At 34.7% G+C, this 21723-nt stretch overlaps 1 protein-coding gene across 5 annotated transcripts in view; it reads right to left on the bottom strand.

Moving 5' to 3' along the window:
- Positions 1-21723, bottom strand: part of DIAPH3 (diaphanous related formin 3) — a 464308-nt gene that overhangs the window by 321793 nt on the left and 120792 nt on the right. For all 5 annotated transcript variants that reach the window (XM_072617066.1, XM_072617067.1, XM_072617068.1 and 2 more), the window contains 4 exons: positions 8672-8746; positions 8530-8599; positions 6350-6486; positions 4772-4877 (listed from right to left, as the gene is read on the bottom strand). In XM_072617066.1, coding sequence (XP_072473167.1) covers positions 4772-4877; positions 6350-6486; positions 8530-8599; positions 8672-8746 — 388 coding nt within the window. The remainder of the gene's footprint in view (positions 1-4771; positions 4878-6349; positions 6487-8529; positions 8600-8671; positions 8747-21723) is intronic.

Here is a 21723-nt window from a genome sequence, read left to right as displayed (position 1 = left end):
GCAATGGAGACAACTTTTTGGAGAATTTTTAAGGCTGTAGTTTGTTCTCCCTAATAAAATGTTTTTATAGTCAAAGAACAATAACAACAATGAGGTTTTCAAATTCTTGCTCTATTTACATTTGTCAATCATATAACTAGAATTTATAAAGTGCCTACTATTTGTCAAGCACTATGCTAAGTACACTAAGTGAGACAACATTTGTAATGCACTTTGCAAACCTTAAAATCACTATAATAAATGGTAGTGATTATTGTTGTTGTCATAGTGTGTATTGCTTTCTTGAGTCTGTTTACATCACTGTATCATTTCATGTAAATCTTGAAATGGTCCTCTGAACTTTTCACATTCATCATTTCTGACAATGAAATAATATCCCATTACATTAACATATAACAATTTGTTTAACCAGTTCCCAATCAACTGACTTTGCCCTCTGACCTCCATCAAGCTCCTGAAACTATGTCCTGACTTTCACCAGAGGACAGCTCCTATCACTTCACAAAGAAAAATCAGTCATATGTCATGGGCTCCCTCTTTACAATTCTACCCCACAAAAACTCTATCATTCTGTATTCTCTCCTCCTTTATTCTACTTGAGGAAATACGGCCCTTCTCCTTACCCAGGCCAACCCCTCCACTTCATCCATCATTCTCTCCTCACCTACTTCCTCTCTCCCGGTTGCTACAAATATGCACAAATTATATTCTGGGGGCGGCAGGGAGGAACCCGAAACCATTCATTGCTCTACCACCCCCCAAAATCAATGTAATATTTCTCACTTCACAGCCAAATTTCTTTCTTTTAAAAAAGGCTGTGTGTACCCTTCTTGCTTCTAATCTCTCTCTTCCCACTTATCTATCAAACCACTTGCATCTGACCTATGTTTGCAAAAAGATCTTAAAAAAGAAAAGAAAAAAAAGAAAAAGAACCAAGATTTGGTTCACTCTTCACTAGGGTGGAGAGAACAGAGATGGAGGTTCAGGTCCTACCTCTCACATTTAATAGCTGTGTGATCACAAATCAACTGACAATTCTCTAAGCCTCAGGTTTTCCCTCAGTAAAACGTGGATACAAACTATACTATTTACCTCACACAGTTGTGAGAGTTAACTGAGGAAATATATGTAAAGCTGTTTGGCAAAACTTAAAAATGCTACTTAAATGTCAGATGTCATTAGCATGGTTATTATCTCCTAAACTAATCTAGGGTGTCCTTGGTACTTTTCTCATGTGAATACACATTCATACTCTCAGTGGGAAGCGAAAATAACTAGTCTTTGAAGGAGATGGTATTTGTGTCAAGTCCTCAAGGGGGTGAGGGAAAAAAGAAGGGAGAAGGCATGTCTAACAACCAGAACAGAAGCAATAAATAGAATGTCATGTTCAGGAACAGTAAATGGACCAGTTTTTCTGAAGCAGAGAGTGCCCAAGAGAGAATACTGCATAAACAGCCTGAAAAGATAGGCTGGGTCAGATTGTGGAAGGCTTTAAATGACAAATAGAGAGGGTTATATTTTATCCTGTAGGCAATAAGTTGGTACCGACACTTAAGCTAGGGAATGAGGTGGTGTTTATTACATTCTAATATAAGCATGCTTATCGGCTCTTTGTACTGACTTATTGAAAACAGTTTCCCAGTTGGAGAAAGGATATTTATTCGTCACTGGCTAGTTAACACTGGACCAAGAGATACGTCAATTGTCAATAGACTTGGGCGGGTTAGGGGGAATAGGGGACAGGCATTGTGTCATGTTGAGTATGAATGTTTCTGTTTTGTTTTATTGGGGTTAGGGGGTATGAGATGGAGGGGATTATGGGATTTCTAGTACCTGACTTCTCATCAGATACTGCTCAGTACTATTGTACTTAAGGTCATATTATAAATAGTGGTTTTCAATTGTTTTATACTACTTTGCATTGCATTATGGATACAATATGGATTACTTGGATTAATATGCCTTTGTGAGCTAACCTGAGCACCTAAACATTATTTAACCTTACTGCTACAGTGAAAAATGCATTTTAACTTTCTAATTTACTTATATGTCATTTTGCATTAGAGAAAATGGTGATTATATCAAATTCTCTTATTACACTGTAAGGTTAACAAGGCAGGAATTGTTTCCCCAAACTTGGTGTGTCCTCTGGTGTTCCATAGATTAATAATATCTGGTGCATTAAATGGCCTTACAATCAATCATTTTTAACACTAGTATTCTCTCAGAAGGAAGCTCCACACTCATATTTTCAAATACCTATCACTATATCCACCTGGACATTCCATTGGTATCTTCAAATTCCATGGGTCCCAAACTAATCATATTATTTCCCTAAAACCTATCCCCTCCTTTCAAATTTCTGTCAGCCATTTACATACTACTTACAGTGTCTTCTTTGTTCCAAACCTTGGTGTTACCATTTTCCTCTTCCTTTTTACTTTTATTACATTGCATACTTAGCAACGCAATAATTCAAAAATACAAATGATGTCCACTTTAAATCCCCATTCCCAATAATGGTAATATCAACAGCACTCCTACCTCATTAAGGAACTGCATTGAAACACTTCTTTTGATCGGGAAGATAATGCAATATAGTTTGCCATTCCTTTTTTATAGCTATAATAGGTTTTAAAATTTTTTCTAATTTAACATATTTTATTTTTCCCCAATCAGATGTTAAAACAATTTTTTTTAACACTTGTGTGGGTTTTCTTAAAGTTTTGAGTTCCAAATTCTCTTTCCCTCCTTCCTTAATCTTCCCCCTTCAAGACAGTAAGCAATCAGATTTAGGTTATACATATACAATGATGTAAACATTTTCATACTAGTCATTCTTGATGCTATCTTTGACTTACTTCTCCTTCATCTGCCAAATCCTATCCTGAAAGCCCACTTTCTTTTCCCAGATATTTCTTGAGTCCCTCCCATCAGTCCTCATTACGCTCCTGGGCTACTGTAATAAAACCTGCTAAATGCTCCTTCTCCCTTCACTCTATCCTCTACTCTAACAATCATATCCATGCCAGCTTAATCTTTATGCAGAGATTTGGTCATTTCACTTTATTCAAAATCCTTCAATGGCTCCCTAGAAAAATCTGAAAAAGGCTCTGATGTCTTATCCTGCCATTCAGTGCCCTCTACAATCTGGTACCACTCTGTTTTTTCATTCTTATGTCAAAAACCACTCTATATAATCTAAGATCTGTAATGTTAATGGAATATAAGATCTTCCCCGCTCATTAACAGGCCTCATGTGGAGCCCAGTAAGGGAAACTTGCTTAGGGGAGACTTCCTTGTAGGAAGATTTCCACACCTTTTGGTACTAAGTTGATTAGGCACTGAGTCATGAGGGCTGTGATGCCTTCTGGCTCTAAGAAGTGTATATATACTCTGAGTTGGTATTTTGTTTTAGGAGCTCGCTTATGAGAAGGGCCTTGTGATTTTCTGGTTGAGACCCTGATTAGCCATATGTTCATACTCCCCAACTGCTCAGATGTAAAGGCTCTCTCGATTCAGGGATGTATGTAAAATGTATAGAAAAACTGCTTTGATTCAGACAGTAAAACACATTCTGTGGGTCTTTATTTCTCTGCTTATATTTTCTGTTTGTATTTTCTCTGAAGGTCAGGGTGCTGACTTTTCCCCTAAACTAATGAACATAATTAAAAAAGATTGTTGACCCCAGCTATCTTTCCTAGTAAAGCAAATCTAAGAACCTGTGCTAGAATCCATCCTGGGTATGCTAGGGTGCTTGTTGTTACAAGCTCCAGACAACTGGACCATATGTGTCTATCTCTTCCATCACTTTCTCCCTCCCCCAAGTCGCACATTTTCTGTCTCCCACGATTAGCTTTCATTACTTTCCATGTCTAGGTTATCCTCTGCCCAACAACTCTCTAGTCCTTTAATCTACTGAAATTCTACCACATGTGTGTAGTGGACAGAAGATTTGAATTAATCAAAAGACCTTAGTTTGCTATGTTAGCAATATGATGATGGACAATTCAATTCACCCCTCAAAACCTCAGATCCCTTATCTGTAAAATAGGCATAGCATTTGTACTATCTATATCATAGGGTTATATTAAGCAAGATACTCTGCAAACTCTGAAGCACTATCTAAATGTGAGTTTTTACATACTCTTAAACTGCTTATGAAACCTAACGTGAGAAGATTTCCCATTTATATAAAATCTATAAACACTATGGAACAAATCAATTGCCACAATATGGAAGTGATAAAATCCAAGACTAAGAAGACTTTGTTATAATCTGGATGTACCAAGTCCAAGAGGAGCTTCAAGTGGCACCATTAATGAATCCTGTTCTTCCTGCTGGTAGGACCTGGCAACCTCCCTTCAGTGATTTCAGCTTAACTATATCTCTACTCCTTCCCCTTTGTATAAGGGCCTAAGAGACAACAGTAACATTTACCCTCAACTCCTCTCCCTTGTCCCTGCTTCTTCCACGTCCTTCTCTGATATGAGATAAAAGATGATAAATAAGGCCTAATGTTTTATCCATTATTACTCTGACTGATTATTTTAGGGGTCAAGACTGTCATTAAAAAGTGGGATAGTCCCACAAGTCAGACACATGTCAAAAAATTACTTTGCATGCCAAAGCAAAATGTTCAAAAAAACTTACTATATTAAGCTTATCTACTATATTTCAAATAGAAACTTACTAGGAAAAGAAAAACTTGAAATTTTGTAGAGGCAAAAATAGAAATCTTTACCCTTTAAAATAGAAATAAAACACATACTTGCAATTGAACAGAATTTTCCTGAAGACCTTCTACAATCGAAGAAAACCTATCAATTTTTTTTTCTTCTCCAGCTGTAGTTAAGGCTTCTAAAACTTCTTCAAGGCTATTAAAATTATAAATCAATTATTTGTATTATTAAACTGAAATTTAGTCAATTAAAATGTATCATTAAATTGATTGAGCACTTACAGAATAGACATTTTGGCAAAAAATGATCTGATATAACTAAATCTAACTAAATCTAACTAAACTATAACTAAACTTTCTTATATAGAAAGCAAATGATTAACTTTTTAGAATAAAAACTGTTAAGTATATACACAAAATAGAAAATTTCTTATAACAACAGTTTGTATTTTATTTCTAGACTCAGATGTTCCACACTTCATGGCACAGATAAAATAGCAGAGAGTACTGGATTTTGAATCGGAAGACCCTAGTTCAAATTTCACCTTTGCTAACAATACATGATAAAATCATCCATTATGCTATGTCAATTTCTTCTTGATTTTTTGATGAGTTTCTATTTTACAATTTGTAACACGAGTTTTCACATTTGATTTCACTGTTACATTGCTGATACATTTCTTCAGCTATAATATCCTGAGTCTAAGACATATCCAACCAAAAAGGTAGCAAAACTATCTAAATCACACATTTGCAATTTTTTTAATAAATCATCAAAACAAGTCAAACAATTAAATTCTGAGAAAAATTTGCTAAATTGGAAATTATATTACTCTGGGGAATCAATAAGAGTGCCATGGTCTTATCTTGGATCTTAAAAAAAAAAAGAAATTGGATCTATAGCTCTCTCTGTGCAATCTAAATATCTTCTTATAAAAAGAAAACCATTGAGTTGTTCTTTCTGAAGTGGAATTTCTCTAATGTGGTGTCTAACATATTCAAAGATCATAGTTAGGATTATTCTTCTATCAGTGTAAGTATTAATTCTTTATAAATTCTTAGTGATGAATAGGGGCTTTTCATGCTACACCACAGGCTAATAAAATTTAATATTTCCATAATATTTCTTCTAATTCAGGTTTCTGAATAATATTGTATTTAAAGTTAAAGTTACTTAGAAGTTACTTAAAGTTATACCAGCTTACACATTCAAAATATATATTATGTTAAACCAATGACAAAAGTATTTCCATTTCAAGATATTAGAAGCAGATAATACCTGGCAAAAAAAAATTAAGATAAAAAAGCAAGCATTTAGATGTCTAACAACTTTATTTAAAGCATATCATAACTATACAAAAAATATTAGCCATATGATATCACACAAATCTAAAAAAATTAAAGAAGCATATTCAAGCATAAATTACTTTAAATCAAATTAAAAGAGAAAGGTTGAGGTGTAAAAATTTATCAATTTTATAATGAACAAAATTAATTTAATCACTCATTTAATTTCATAATTAATACAATAATTTGAATGATAAATTTAATAATTATTTATTCATTGTTAAATTATTAAATCAATTAAAAAATTTAAATTGCTGTTCTAATAAAATAAAATGATTAAATTGTTGTAAAGTGTTATATATAATTAAATGGGATACTTACACATTTTCCTCTCCAACAATACATATTGCAGAAAGAAGTTTAACAACATCCACCATCATGTTGGCTTGTTGGGGGTCCATGGCCTTGGCCAATAATGACAGACACTTTTCTTCTCCCATAATTCTTTCCAAACCATACTAAAATATTTTGAAAACAAAAATATTAAAATTCTCACTTTTAAAAAGTCATCCAAAGTAGATTTAGATGTTTTTGAATAACATATAGGCTAATCTTCATTTTTGCTCTTGTTCTACCACAAACTCTAAGGAGACAAAATAAACAAAAAAAGTACTATCTTTTGAGCAAGAACCATGTACACTGGCTAAAGATGAAAATCCTACTTTAAGTACAGTAGTAATTATTTTTTAAATTTACACTAATATCGTATGTTTGAGCTACAAAATCTTTGGTTTACCTTGTGTGATTTGATTCTTACAACAACCATCCTCTTTTCCCCATTTTATATACAAGGAAATTAAAACTCAAAGAAGTCGTGACTTTCCTGCCCATGGTGTCTAAGACAGTAAATTAAAGAGCCCAGGCTCAAATTGATGTCTTGGGACCAAACACCTAGTGACCTTTTCACTGTACCATGCTGTCTCCTCCAACACAACTGAAAATCAATAAACATTTATGGAACACCCACTACAGGATAGGCACTAAAAGTACAAAGACCAAAAATAAATAAATAAAGAGAGGGGAGGTATAGCCAAGTGGTAGAATTCACCTAATCAAAAGAATGAGACTATCTGGATTTTATGAAAGCAATACTAATTAATTCAGCACATATTCTATGGAGAGCACTGTACTGCATCTACAATGGTGTGAAAAACAGACTGGGTGAAGTAAAACAGACAACAGAAGTAAAACAGACAACATTACTACTACAACAGTAGTAATGTCCTTATAAGACATTACTACTACTACGGCAGTATAGGTAGCAAAGTAGGGAAACAGAGTGGGACACAAAAATGAGAACCTAGAAGGTAGAGTTACTGCTACTACAATTCTTGTCTAATAACTGACTAGACATGATTAATATGAGAGAACTACTAAGGCCATGATGATTTTCAGTACAATGCCTGTGACGCTAGGAAAGTCTCACAAATTAATGGAGCAAAAGGTAACACACAATTTAAGCACAGTCTCTCCTTGGGAGCATATGTTATCTAATCAGAATGGCTTATTATAATCATAAATAATATGCATCCTAAGCATTTATTATCAAACTGGAATGATTCTGAGATAAAGATGAAATATGATTGTTATTGTCATATTACAGTCAATCAGAGAAATCAGAGATTAAGACAAAGATGTGATTAAAGGATTTAAAAGGAAAAGAAATGTCTCTTTTCAGTCTCATGTCTACAGTGTGGGAAAGACAGATCAGTGAGAATAAACTAAAGCAGTAAATTCAATTCAGCAAGCAATTATTAAAATACTATGTGTAAGGCACTAAGCAGAAAAGTAGATGTACAAACTATGCATCATAGAGGAACCTTTTTTTATAGAAAAGAATAACAGGCTGTGAAGAAACGTATAAAGACCCAATAACAGCATTTTCCCTCAAATTGTGGAACAGCCTAGCAGATAAAGACCTTGGCCCTAAAAACATTAAAAGTTTCATCCCAAAGGACTTTCTGGGTCAGCAGAAGAGCTAGCAAATAGTGTCCTTTAGCAGGAATTGGGATTTCTGAAGATGGCTGACTGAACGCTGAGCAGAGCAACCTGTACCCATACTACTGTGTTCATTCAACAGCTAGATCAATGTCTCTGAAAAAAAAAAAAAAACAAGCCTGCTAGTCTACTTAGGTTTGGTTTTTTAAATAATACTACATATAACAAACATCACTAGTGGGAACTGAAGAAATGTGCTTTAGTTGATTTTACTCACTGTTACATTTAAAAAAAACGGAATTTGCATTAACTTTCAAAGTTAAAATACTGGAAAAGCAACAGTGAATCAATTTATTCCCAGGTACCTCTGATATGTGAAATAAACATGTTAACAGGACATAATTAAATAATAACAAATAATAAAGTACATACCAACTATATTTAAGTGAAAATTTAGAGATGAATTATTAAATCATATTAATAATGGACAAATGATCTGGGATAACAAAACGTGAGTTAACTATTACTCACATTTCTACAACCACTTTCTGAGACTCTCCTACCTTTGTGTTCATCAAAGCCTTCAAACACTGTATGACTTTGTGCTGACTCCTCTTCACAATTTTTTCTTGGCTGGAATGACATGAGAAATACTGTGATAACTGGATTTACATATACAGATAAAATAATGTCAATAATACTTACATTTTGCTATTAATCAGTTTTTCCAAAATATCCAGCAATAACCCAAGACCTTCATGTCCAAAGTTTTCCACCCAACTGAAAAACATAATATGATAAAAATAATTACAAATGTTTCAGATAAGCCTAAAATGATATGTAATCTACTTACAGTAGAGGGGAATAAACACTAGACTTGGAGTCAAGGAACATGCCTTCAAATCCCACCTCTGACATCTACTAGTTATGTTATCTTGGGCAAGTCATTTCACCGGTGAGCCTCAGCTTCATCTATAAAATGGAAATAATACCTGTACTACTTTTGCTACAAGTCTGATGCAGAAAAATCATTTTTTAAACCTTAAATAACTTATGTAAGTTATTTTTATTATAATCACTCCATGGCTTTGAAGAAATCCTATACAATCCCCTGTATCACAAAGTAACAATGAGCCTACTTTAAAAAAAAAAAAAGTGGGATTAGAACAAGATCCAGAAGCTTCTGCCACTAGGGAAAAGAGTCAACTATGGTCCTGGCAACCCAATACATAACAGACATAGACATAGACATACACACACACACACACACACACACACACACACACACACACACACACTTCAAGTATCTAACTAGCTTAGCATCTACTTATAGCTACTTGGTAACGAATTCTTCAGCCATAAGAAACCCATAAGGAAAAGAAAACTACAAAATAGAATTCAATCCTACTTGTCCCCTTTTGAAGTAGTCATGAAGAGTAAAGTTGGGGGGTGGGGGAGGAGAAAGAAGTGAAAGAGGAGAGGAAAGCAAAGGAAAGAAAAGAGATGAAGGTGAGAAAGGAGAAGAATCACATAGTTTTGAATTACTGTTAAACATTAACCTATCTGTTATGTTAACGTAACTCTAAATATTGGTCTTTGTCTAATAACCAACAAAGGGACAAAATACAAGGGCAAATAGATCATATCCACTCTGTCCAGAGGCAGTGGGCAGTACAATGACTAAAGTACTGGATCTGATTCAAAATTGGCCTCAGGCCCTTACTAGCTGTGTGACCCTGGGCAACTCAATCTCTGTTTGCCTCAGTTTCCTCAACTGCAAAAGGGGATGATTATAGCATCCCCCTCAGGGTGTAAAACACTTAGCACAGTGTGTAGCACATAATAAGAGGTACAGAAATGCTTATTGCCTTCCCCTTCCTCTTGTTAGTCTCAATATAAATGAAACCAAAAGGAAAAAAGTTGAAGTTAAATAGAAGAACAAGACAGAAAAGAAAGGAATTGGTCTTACTGTATGTCTACAATTTTGTTGTTGTTTGCTATTGTTGTTGAGTTGTGACCAACTCTTCATGAACCCATTAGGGGTTTTCTTGGCAAAGATAAAGGACTGTTTTGTCATCTCCTCCAGCTCATTTTATAGATGAGGAACTAAGGCAAATAGGGTTAAGTGACTTGCCCAGGGTCACACAGCTAGTAAGTGTCTAAGGCCAAATCTGAACTCTGTTCCAGGCTCAGAGCTCTATCCACAGCACCACCTAGAACTGATAGGAAATATCATTTCACAGGACATTTGCTCATCATAAGCATTCACAAAAAGACCAACATTGAAGCTTATGTGTCAAAATCAAATGAAAAGAAAAAGGAAACAAAAAACCTATACACAGCTCCAATCTCTATGTACAAAATGATCACACATTCCCCCCTTACTCCTCATTTTACCTTGCTTCAATTTCTGCTTTCTATAGGAATGCCATTCTGGTTTCCTTCAGGTATAAGTGCTCATCCACCAGTCCTACAATTCCTCTGTATTCCTTCTTAATATTGTTGTATAGGTTTAACCACGCAGGTGCTTCTTTCCCTTCTCTCCTTCAAGACATGGGAGAATCTGAACTCCCTACAGAGAGGAGCCTTTTCATTTATCTTTGAATTCCCAGACTACACAAGTACTAAGCATATCATGCGAATTCAATAAAACATTGTTGAAATAAATTTAATTTTATAAAATCCTCCAAATTAAATTCATGTATATATTAATACTCAATAACTTTAGTACAAAAGGTGAGTACAGGGGAAGACAGTGAAAATACATTCAGAAAAAAGAAACAAGAGTGGCCAAAGTCTTGTAGACTACACAGAAACCTCAGGAGTACGTATAATGAAATTTAAAGAAGAGAGCCTCAAGGTTCTATATATGGGGAATACCAAATAATATCACAAAAAATACAATCTATTAGAATAGAGCAGGTAGGAAATTACTAAATATTTACATACACAGCAAACACCAGCTGGCTTTGTATTCAGAATGGTGACTTATTTATAAGAGTACAGACTAAAATTAATACCAAGCCAGGAGAATAAAAAAGGAAGAAACGGCATACAACAACTCCATCCTGACCTATTTCCTAAAAACTTTTGAAGACAAAAAAATTGGAAATGAATGAGAACAAACACTAACCATAGATCACCACCATTTTCCTTAACAAAGTAAATCAATTGCCATAAAAGAGAACAAAAAAGAACCCTGGCTAGCAAACATTTGATCTTCTTCCTAAGACATCGTAGCCAAGAACAGTTTGGAATACAAGCTTGGTTGGAAAATCTTATGGAGGAAAATGTTAGAAAAAAAAGATATGCAAAGCTTTTATAACAAGTCATTTGTTTCAGGTGGTGGAGTCTCCATATTTGCACTTTAACATCATAATCCCAGATATGCTCATAAAGAAGTAAAACTGCAACTTAAAAAAAGATGGAAAGATCAGGTATATACACTACATGGTAGAACTGGTGTGATTTTGAGGGCATTAAATGATCAGTTCCCAGGAAGTCTAGAAGGGGAAGATGCATAGCATATAGCAGCAGTAAATTAATTGAAGTGAATAATCAGCAACTGATTAAAAAAGAGCATTTTATACTTTAAAATATTAATATTATTTATGGCACTGACATTCTTGTACCTAATATAACTCTAATAGCCCATTATTTTATAACACACAACTTGAGCAGGCATATTAGAAATCTTTTTTCCCATGTGAAACAGATGCTATAACTTATTGGATTAAATACGCCCAGAAGCATCAGCTTTCACAGGAGTGGTTAAATGTCTATAGATGGTGGGAAAACAGCCATGTTGGTTTGTTGTTGACTTTGTTCATCATAAGAACTGGAGAGGACGTTTTAGGCTTCATGGATGGATGTAAGAGTATTAGGATGAGAAGAGCATTATGTGGTGAATACAGAATCAAGCAGCTATGTCAGAAAGGCTTTTTTCAAGTTCTGCTTCTGAAATCTGGGCTACATGATCCCTGGGTAAGTCATTTAACATCTTACGACCATCCCCAACCCATGCCACAATGCTATAAGGCTATAAATCACAAAGCAGTTACAAATTTTCATTGACAGAAGGAATTACTCAAAAGAAATTCTCAAAACAGATGAAATCACAGGAAGGGTAAAGAGAGGAAGGCAACCCTTCATTTTTGACATGAGGAAAGTGAGCCTCCCAAAGCTTAAGCGGAAAGCCACCCAAAGTTGCACAGTGCTAGGACATTTACCTAGGCAGGCTCTGACTAAATCCAGTACTCCTTACTGTGCCATCCTGTATCTCCCAAGGGGGACTCAATTATACAGCACAGTGTTAAACAGTGAGAAAGGGACTGAACCTGTGATTTCACTGTTATAAGAGACTCCCTGAAGAGGAAATTCTCTTTATCAATGCATACAGATACCCCTTCACTGCAATGTCTTCTCAGAGTTGTCTGGATCACTGAAAGGTTAGTGACACAAAAGCAATATAGTATGAGTCAAAGGCAGAATCTGAACCCAGGTCTTCCTGTCTCTAAGGCTTGCTATGTATTCACTACACAATACAGACTCCCAAGGTCAGAAATAATAAAATTGGAACAGAAAAGCATTCACTTGAAAGGCACACAAATTCTACTTGAAGATATAAGGATGAAATCAAACCAAGAGGGTCCCCTTTCACTGATTAAATTATTCAAAAAATGAGCCTTCAAAAAGTTAAAATGTTGAGAGTCATTACAGTAAATTACTTCAAGTAACAACCTTTAGCTTCTTTAAAGGTGATTAATTTCTCAGCAGCAGCAAAATCTTAAACCAGAACTACTAGAGGCTACACCGTGTCTGTGCTTTTATAAACAGGCACTTCAAGGTGACACCTCCTTACAAGTTAAGGAATTTCTAAATTAAAGAAAACTGCAGATGTTCTGGACACCAAGGAAAAGATGGACACATTATTGCTTACTGACCAGTCCACACTGAAAATTACATGCCTATAACCTTTCTCCTTGAACATTTTCTATACCATCAATATTCATTTACCATCAAATTCTTAGTAATACAGCTACAAAAATAAATTTCTTCTCTTCCTCCCACATTCCCCCTACCTTCCATTTTCAGTGAATTTTGTTTATTGTATAGGGCCAAATATCATTTTATATTTTTGAAATAAGTTCAGGATAAAAAGTGATACTGAATAGGCAAGCACAAGGTTCTGACAGTAGTTTATTAAAAACAACAACTTACTGCAGAAATACAAAGTTTCTATCATCAGTGAAAGAAACAAAGAGCAAAACAGAAAATTATCAACTGATCTACAAATACTAATTCGTTAGGAAACAAAATCACATCTATTTGTTTAGCCCTTGTCCACACAGTACCAGCACAAAGCATTAAGCAGTTCAACTATAAACTGAACTCAAAAATGAGTATGCAAGTATTTCTTTTTTCAAGAATACTGATGACTTGTACTAGCAAATTTACTTTTAAAAAAAGTATAAAATGGAGACCAAATTTTACTCGAACACAAACTACTACCTCTTTAAATCACCTAATTATAAATTCAATTTTTCTCATTGTGCAAATAAAACATCCAGAACATATTATAATTTACCAGTTTCTATTAATAGTCTCTGCACGGAAATGCAGCCAGGTGGGGGTACGGGGAGCACTGTGATGGGGAGATGGTGGTAGAAGTAGAAAGGTTAAAAAAATAAATAAAACAATCAGACAGAGAGAAGTTCCAAGATTAACTGTTGAAACCAGTTAACTTTATGAGGTTGAGTTATTGCTTCAAGAGACAGGGAATTAAATCAAAAGCATACAAATTAGTCTCCAGTGCACTATTAGCTTCAGAAAGCAAAAATAGTCCTCTTATATAGAAATAATATCACAAATTTATAATATGCTTTCTTGTTTTAAAAAAATCATTTTCACATATTATCTATTTATTCCAATACACCCTTCACACCTCTTTTAAGAAGAAATATTAGGCCTAGCAGAAAACTTATAGCCCAACAAATTCAATCAATTCTTTTTACTGAAAAAAGGAGAGACCCAGAGAAGTTAAATAACTTGCAAAATGTTATGCAGATTGGAAGCACTGCCAATTCTAGAACAAAAGTTCCCTGGCTTCCATACCAGTACTGGTATTTTTTAAATAAGGAAACACATAAAAAGATTACACAACTTAAAATCATAGCTACAAAACTGGCAAGAGAATTAAGAGAAACTTGATTTTAGGGCAAATGTTTTCTCCATAAGAGGATCTGTTTCTTCAAGTATCTGTTGCAGAACATTATAGCTATTTTACCATGGTGTTCTTGGCCCAATCCCATGTCCCCAACTAGGTTATCATGATTATCACTATTCTAAACGGTGCCTCTCAATCTTTTATCTATGTCATAAAACTTCTTGGCCACTCCAGGCCTTAAGACGTTGTCTCTGTAACTCATTTTTCAAAGAAAAAAATTTTACATGCAGTATTTTACAAACCTTACAGACAATATAATATCAGCTATGCAGGTCTCTCATCTCCCTAATTAAATACTAAATTCCTTAAAGAGCTGTGTGTTATTTTCTAAATATCATACTCAGTGCTCCAAAAACAGCAAAAATTGAAGAATTATTTGTGGTTTGAGTAAATGGATTCCTAAAGAAAACAGAAAATGAGCAGAAACACTGAAACCCACAGCCCTGACTGAAAAGAAGGACTTTAACATTTAGGCCAGAACCTATCTTTCCCTTCTTCTCTTTAGTCTTTTGTCCCTCTCTCATGGTTCTGCCCATTATCCCAATGATATTTGTTTACTTCTCTGCCTATGTGTCCCCTTCATTAGCATGTATCTCTTTCACCTTGCTTGTGTGGCTAGTTCTACCTCCTAAGCATACCATAATCACCTATACTTTCTCTACGTACGTCTATTTCAGTACATCTCCCTTATTCTATGTCTTCAATTCCCTCATTGTTTGTGTCCCCCTTCTTGACTCTCAGTGTCCTATTTTCTTTATCTCATCTTCTAGGACAGTTTAGGACACAGTGATTAAGCAGGAATCAAGAAGACCTGGGTTCAAATCCAGCCTCAGATACTTACTAGCTATGTGACCCTAGCCAAGAGCTAGATAAGACACATTTAGTAGACAGGGCAATGAACCAAAATGTACTCATTAAACGCTTATCCTATAGCAAGCACTGTGTTGTGATGCTGGAGATACAAAATCAAAAGGAAACAGTCCCTGTCCTTCAAGAACTTAACACTATACAAAGAAGACAACTCTGTGTGTGAGTGTGAGTGTGTGTGTGTGTGTGTGTGTGTAGTCGTATAAAATAAAGGTAATTTGGAGGACAACAGCAACTGGAAAGATTAGAAGAGGTTTTGCTTTACAAAAATAGACACTGGTATCTGGCCACAAATTTGAAGAACTTGTGGACTCTTAAGAGGTAAAGATGCCAAGGTGCAGAGGGCATGAATCCCAGGTGTAAGAGATAGCCAGTACCAAAACATGGAGCTTGGAGATGGAGGGTCATGTGGAAGAAACAGCAAGAACACCTAGCTGACAAGATTGTAGTGTAAGTGAAAAAAGCAGTCATGTGCAATGTGGAAAATTGGAATGGGGGCAGATTATAATGAGCTTTAAATGGCAAACATGAGCATTTTCGATTGATCTTTGAGAGTCACTATAATTTACTGACTTACAAAGCTAGACTCCGGTTTTATGAACATCATTCAAGAAAAACCAGCCAAGAAAAAAAAAAGAGAACTGAAAAAAGGGACCAGTGATTGTAAATAGCATTAACTCTTGTTCTCTGGGGCTGCAAAAATTCTCAGTAATGACAATTTCCATTACATAAGCATTTTGAATTTTATCAAGTGTTTGACTCATCAACTCTATATGTAAGGAGTTTTGTTGATTTCTTTTTCAAATCTCTTACTGATTCAGCTTTTTTTGTATCACTGTAACTGCCCAATGACTGCCAGGACATATTCCCTATGTAGAATCTTCCCTTCCAACAATGTACAGTTAAGCAAAAAAAAACATGGCCATGTCTGCAAGGGTAATTTATATTCTACCAACATGCTTCAACAGCAATTCTCTTAAGTCATGATTAGTCATTTCATTGAAGTATTTCAATACTTTCTTTTACCTCACTATAGTCAACTCCATCTTATACTGGAATAAACCAAGGAGCTCAGAGAGCCTTGTCTAAAGTAATAGAGTTCAAATTTAAACTCAGTCCATGGATATGTATGAATTTGAAATGGTGCTGGACACACAATAAGTGCTTAATAAATGCTATGACTATCAACTTCTACATGAATTTAATATTATAGTCTTGAATTAGCAACGGCATCAGAGTATTAAAATTCAGCAAGTAAAAAATAAATATACTGAGCATACATTTCTAATTTATTCCAAGACAGTATGGTATAGAAAAGAATATTATGTGTTAAATATTGACGAAAAAGTAAGAGTTGTGCAGAGAGAGATAAAAATAACAGCTTTCCAGGGGGGAAAAAGTACTCATATCCTTGTAGCAAAGTAAGAAATTCATTATCTTAAATTTCAAAGGTCAGCCTTAATACCACATAATATCAAAAACAAATTTCTACTGGTCTGCAAAAGTCGCTTGTCACTAATATGTAATATAATTATAGCTTATTTCAAACTTTCATTTGCACGACTCTTAGCAAGGTGATTAAATACTCAAATAGAATAGTTCTTCTGGGATTCAAGTGCTTAATATGTCCTACATGAAATAAGAATATAAACCCATAATCAATTCCAAAGAGTTGAGCCCTCCATTGAGTGAAAACATATTTGATGACACCTTCCTCAAAAGAGAGATTAAGTAATATTCTGATTAAGAAACATAACAAATCTATACTACTATTATAAATTTCAAAAGCAATTTTAATTACATTTTTATGGTTCCATTTTAAAAGTGTATCCCAAGCTTGTAATTCATTTCATAGTCCTGCCTGTTAGACTTTGTATCACTCTAATTAAGTTAGTATTCCTTTTCTACAATCCAAATGCATCATTGTGCTTCTGATGTTCTGATACATAAACTGTTACTCCTATTTCCAAATAAAAACTTCACTTAAGCAGATAATAATATTGATGGAATATTAAGCATCTCTATTAGATGATAAATACTCTGATCATAATTTGTAGGGGAAATTAACAGAGATATGCGTGAAGGTTGAAACTTTAAAATAAAAGTATAGTGCAATTGATAAGGCGATGGATGTAGAAGTGAGTTAAATGTGATTCCAAGATGCTGCTATATCCTGGCTATAGAACCTTAGCAAAGTCAAGCAACCTCTCTAGATCTCAGCTTTCTCAGCTGTAAAATGAGTCTGGAAATTGAAGAGCTAAATGGGGGCTTCCTGCTCTATATCTTTCCTTAAAAAATATTAAAAAGAAATTTGGTTGAAACAACAAAGGAAAGAGAATTCAAAAGTACAATTTATAGTTTGAGTCCAAGTGCATTATCAAGTTAAGAAGTAATTTTAAATTATGAATTATAACATATAAATTTGTTTTGATTTCATTAGGTATTTAAACTTCCATCATCTGTCCAGAACTTAAACTTCTTTTACAGTTATTTTAAAATTTTTCTTAATTATTAAGCATTTATTTTGTCTTCCCACCAACCACTCTGATGAGAAAAGAAAAACAAAAGAAAACCATGTAAAAATACAGTATATATTGTTTCAGTCATTCTCTAGCTGATGGGCACCCTTTTAGTTTCAAGTTCTTTTCCATTACAAAAAGAGCAGGTATTTTTGTATATTTGAGACATTTTACTGTTGTTTTTTTTAATTTTTTTTTTGAGAGGGCATATAAGCCTAAGAAAGTATTGTAGACAAGAGAATATTCACAGTTGGTTGATGTTGGGGCATCCAAATATACAGAATAGTTGGACCATTTCATATCACAGACAAGAAGCACGCTAACGTGTCTATTTTCTAGCAGCCCTGCAAATATTTCTTCTTTTTGTTACTTTTGCCCATCTGATGGGTGCAAAGTAGAGTTTCAGAGTTACTTTATTTGGCATTTCTCAATCTGTGATTTACAGCATATTTTCATATGCATATTGATAGACTGGATTTCATCCTTTCAGATCTTCCCATCTGTATCCTTTAACAATTTATCAGTTGGGTATTGGCTCTTATTCTATAAATTTGAATCAGCAGGAAATAAGACCTTTATCATAAAAACTTGCTAAAGAGATGCTTTTTCAATTAAGTCATGTCAAGTTTTTATTAAGCACATACTATGTGCCAAGCAATGTAATTTGCTGAGGATACAAAGAAAGCAAAAAGTAGCATCTTCCCTAAAGGAATTCACAATGAAAAGGAGAGGCAACACGAAAACAATCATATGAAAACAAGCTAATAAACAGGACAAACGAAGATAGCCATAGAGGGAAAGAACTAAGATTAAGGAGGACTAGGAAAGGTTTCTTACAGAATGAGAATTGTTCTTGACATCTGAGAAACCAGGGAGGCCAGGATATGGAGATAAGAAGGAAGAAAATTCTAAACATGGAGGACAGTCAGTGAAAATGCTGAAAGTTGGGGGAAAGGTATGAGAAGACTGAAAAGGTGGAAGAGACCAGATTATAAAGATCTTTAAAGACCATATAGAGGATTTTGTATTTGATCCTGGAACAGGGAGTCAATGAAGAAGACTGAATAAATTGAGGGGGTGGGGTGATGTTAACATGATCAGACATACTTTAAGAAGATCAACAGCTAAATGAAGGATGGATTGCAGTGTGGAGAGACTTGAGGCAGAAAAACCAGAGGGCCTGTACCATAGTGGTGGCAATGTCGGAGGAGAGAAGGGGGCATACACTAGAGATTTTATGAAGGTAGAAATAACAGGACTTGGTAACTGAATGGATATAGGAGGTGAAAGAGAATAAGGAGTTGAAGATGACACCTAGGTTGCAAGCCTAGGTAACTAGGAAGATTATAGGACATGATCTAGGTATAAAGGCTGATACTATAAACAAATTAAGGGAGCAAGGAATAGCTTCTTAGATTTAAGGAGAATGGAGAAATCTGTGACCAAATAAGAGATAGAGAACACTGTGAAATGCAAAATGGATAATTTTGATAACATTAAATCGAAAAGTTTTTGCACAAACAAAGCCAATGCAACCAAGATTAGCAGGGAAGCAGAAAACTGGGAAAGAATTTTTACAAAAAGTATCTGTGATAAAGGCCTCATTTCTAAAATATGTAGAGAAATGAGTCACATTTACAAGTATACAAGTCATTCATCAATTGATAAATAATCAAAGGATATGAACAGGCAGTTTTCAGAGGAAGAAATTAAAACTAATCACATAAGAAATGCTCTAAATCACTATTGATTAGATATCAATCAAATCAAAACAATTCTGAGGTACCGCATCACATCTATCCGGTTGGCTAACATGACAAAACAGGAAGACGATAAATGTTGGAGAAGATGTGGGAGAGTTGGAACACATTCATTATTGGTGGAACTGTGAGCTGATCCAACCCTTCTGGAGAGCAAACTAGAACTATGCCCAAAGGGGTATAAAAATGTGCATACCCTTTGACCCAGCAATACCACTTCTAGGTCTGTATCCCGAAGAGATCATAAAAATGGGAAAAGACCCATATGTACAAAAATATTTATAGCAGCTCAAGAACGAGAAATTGAGGGGATGCCCATCAATAGGGGAATGGCTAAACAACTTGTAGTAAATGAATGTAATAGAATACTATTGTGCTATAAGAAATGACAAACAGGCAGACTTCAGAAAAACCTGGAAAGACTTATATGAACTGATGCTCAGCGAAATGAGCAGAACCAGGAGAACATTATATGTAGTTAACAGCCACAGTGTGCAAGGACTGTTTCTAATAGACTTAGCCCTTCACAGCAATAAAAGGACCTAAAACATTTCCAAAAAATTCTTGATGCAAAATGCCATCCACATCCAGAGAAAGAACTGTGGCATCAGAACACAGAATGAAGCAGACTATTTTCTATTTTGTTATGTTTTGTTGTATTGTGGTTTTTCTCATGGCTTCTCCCATTCATTTTAATTCTTCTATGCAACATGACCAATAAGAATGAATGTGTAGAACTCATATAAGATTGCAAGCTGTTTCAGGAAGGGAGTGGGAGAGGGGGGAGAAAATTGAAAATTTATGGAAGTGATTGTTGAAAACAAAACAAATAAATTAATTAAAAAATGAAAGATTATAGTACCCTCCAAGGGAATAGTGAAGTCTGGAAGAGGGAAGTTTGGGTGGGTAAAGGAGTGGGAAGATAAGAGTTCAGTTATGGACATGCTGAGTTTAAGAAATTTATGAGGCATCAAGTTTGAGGTATCTGAGAAGCAAAGTCAGGAAAAGGTTACAGTTAGATAAATAGATCTGAGAATTATCTAAAAAGAGATTACAATCGAATCCAAGGTAGCTAATGAAATCACAAAATAATATAGAGGATGAAGAAAAGAGGATCTATGAAAGAACCTTAGAGGCTATAACTCACAGTCAAAAAGCCGAAACAGAGAGAAGATCCAGCAAAGGAGACTGAGGAACAGGAAGACAGGTAGGAGAACCAGGAGAGAGTGGTGTCATGAAATCCCTGAGAAAAGAAGTATCAAAGAAAACAGGTGATGGAGCATATCAAAGGCTACAGACAGATCAAGAAGCATGAATGTGAAGAAAAGATCATTGTATCTGACAATTAAACTTAGGAGAGAGCAGTTTCAGTTGAATGATAAGGCTGGAAACTAGATAGCAGAGAACAAGTTGAGGTACCCAATTTAGCGGGCATTCTCAAGGAGGTTAGCCACAAAAAAATGCAGAGGTATAGGATGATAGCTGTTACCCTTCTAATCTTAGCAGCATCTGTTTTGTTTCTGCAACAATTTTTAAATTTTATATAATATGTATTATTATAATCATATTTTATATAATAATATATTATATATAATTATTAATAATTATGTACTACAACATATAATATTATCTAATATATAATATGTTACATTATATGTTATGTTATTGTGTATTATATTATATAATATATATTATTATATTATAATACTGTCAGGATCCCTGGTGCCAAGACCACCCCTCCCTTTCTACTATTACGAGACAACCTCTTTTCCACAGTCAAGGCCCAGAAAGCAAGTTATGCTCTGAGTTTGGCATAACAACAATCCTTTGAGTTCATCTTCTGAATGAACTCAGCACCACAGCAAAACCCCAGAATTGTTTCACACCAGCACCAGATGGTCTCTGAGACTGGACAAGCACCTGCAGTACCCACGTTCCAGTCATGAAGTCCTGTCATGAATGAAACTTCTCATTGTTGCTGTTAACCCTCCTTCTCATCAACAGCTCACTCCACAGCCATTGGTATATGTACTGAGATTTGCTCACACTAAAGCAGGTCTCCTACTACAGGGTGCCACGTGTGTCTAGTTTGCCTCCTCCAACAGAATAAAGGTTTTGGTTTTTTTTTCTTATGATCACTGTTATTTCTTTGGTTTTATTTTGTTTCCTATTTTTTTGTTTTTATTTAATTTTTTAGATCTAACTGTGGCTGTGATAATACGTATGAGCTCTTTGGTATTTTTAGAGTTATCAGAGGTTGCAAAACCTCTGTGACTCTAATGCACCCCTTGGTTAGTTATGGACTCTTCCCTATCAAGATGCAAAATGTGGTTTTTTCCTTGCTCTTATGATTTGTTCACTATATGATCTTTAATATCTAAGTCT

The sequence above is a fragment of the Notamacropus eugenii genome, chromosome 6 (assembly GCF_028372415.1).
Source record: "Notamacropus eugenii isolate mMacEug1 chromosome 6, mMacEug1.pri_v2, whole genome shotgun sequence".
Taxonomy (NCBI): Eukaryota; Metazoa; Chordata; class Mammalia; order Diprotodontia; family Macropodidae; genus Notamacropus; species Notamacropus eugenii.
Note: the sequence above shows the minus strand (reverse complement) of the source record. Positions and strands in the feature narration are given on the sequence as shown.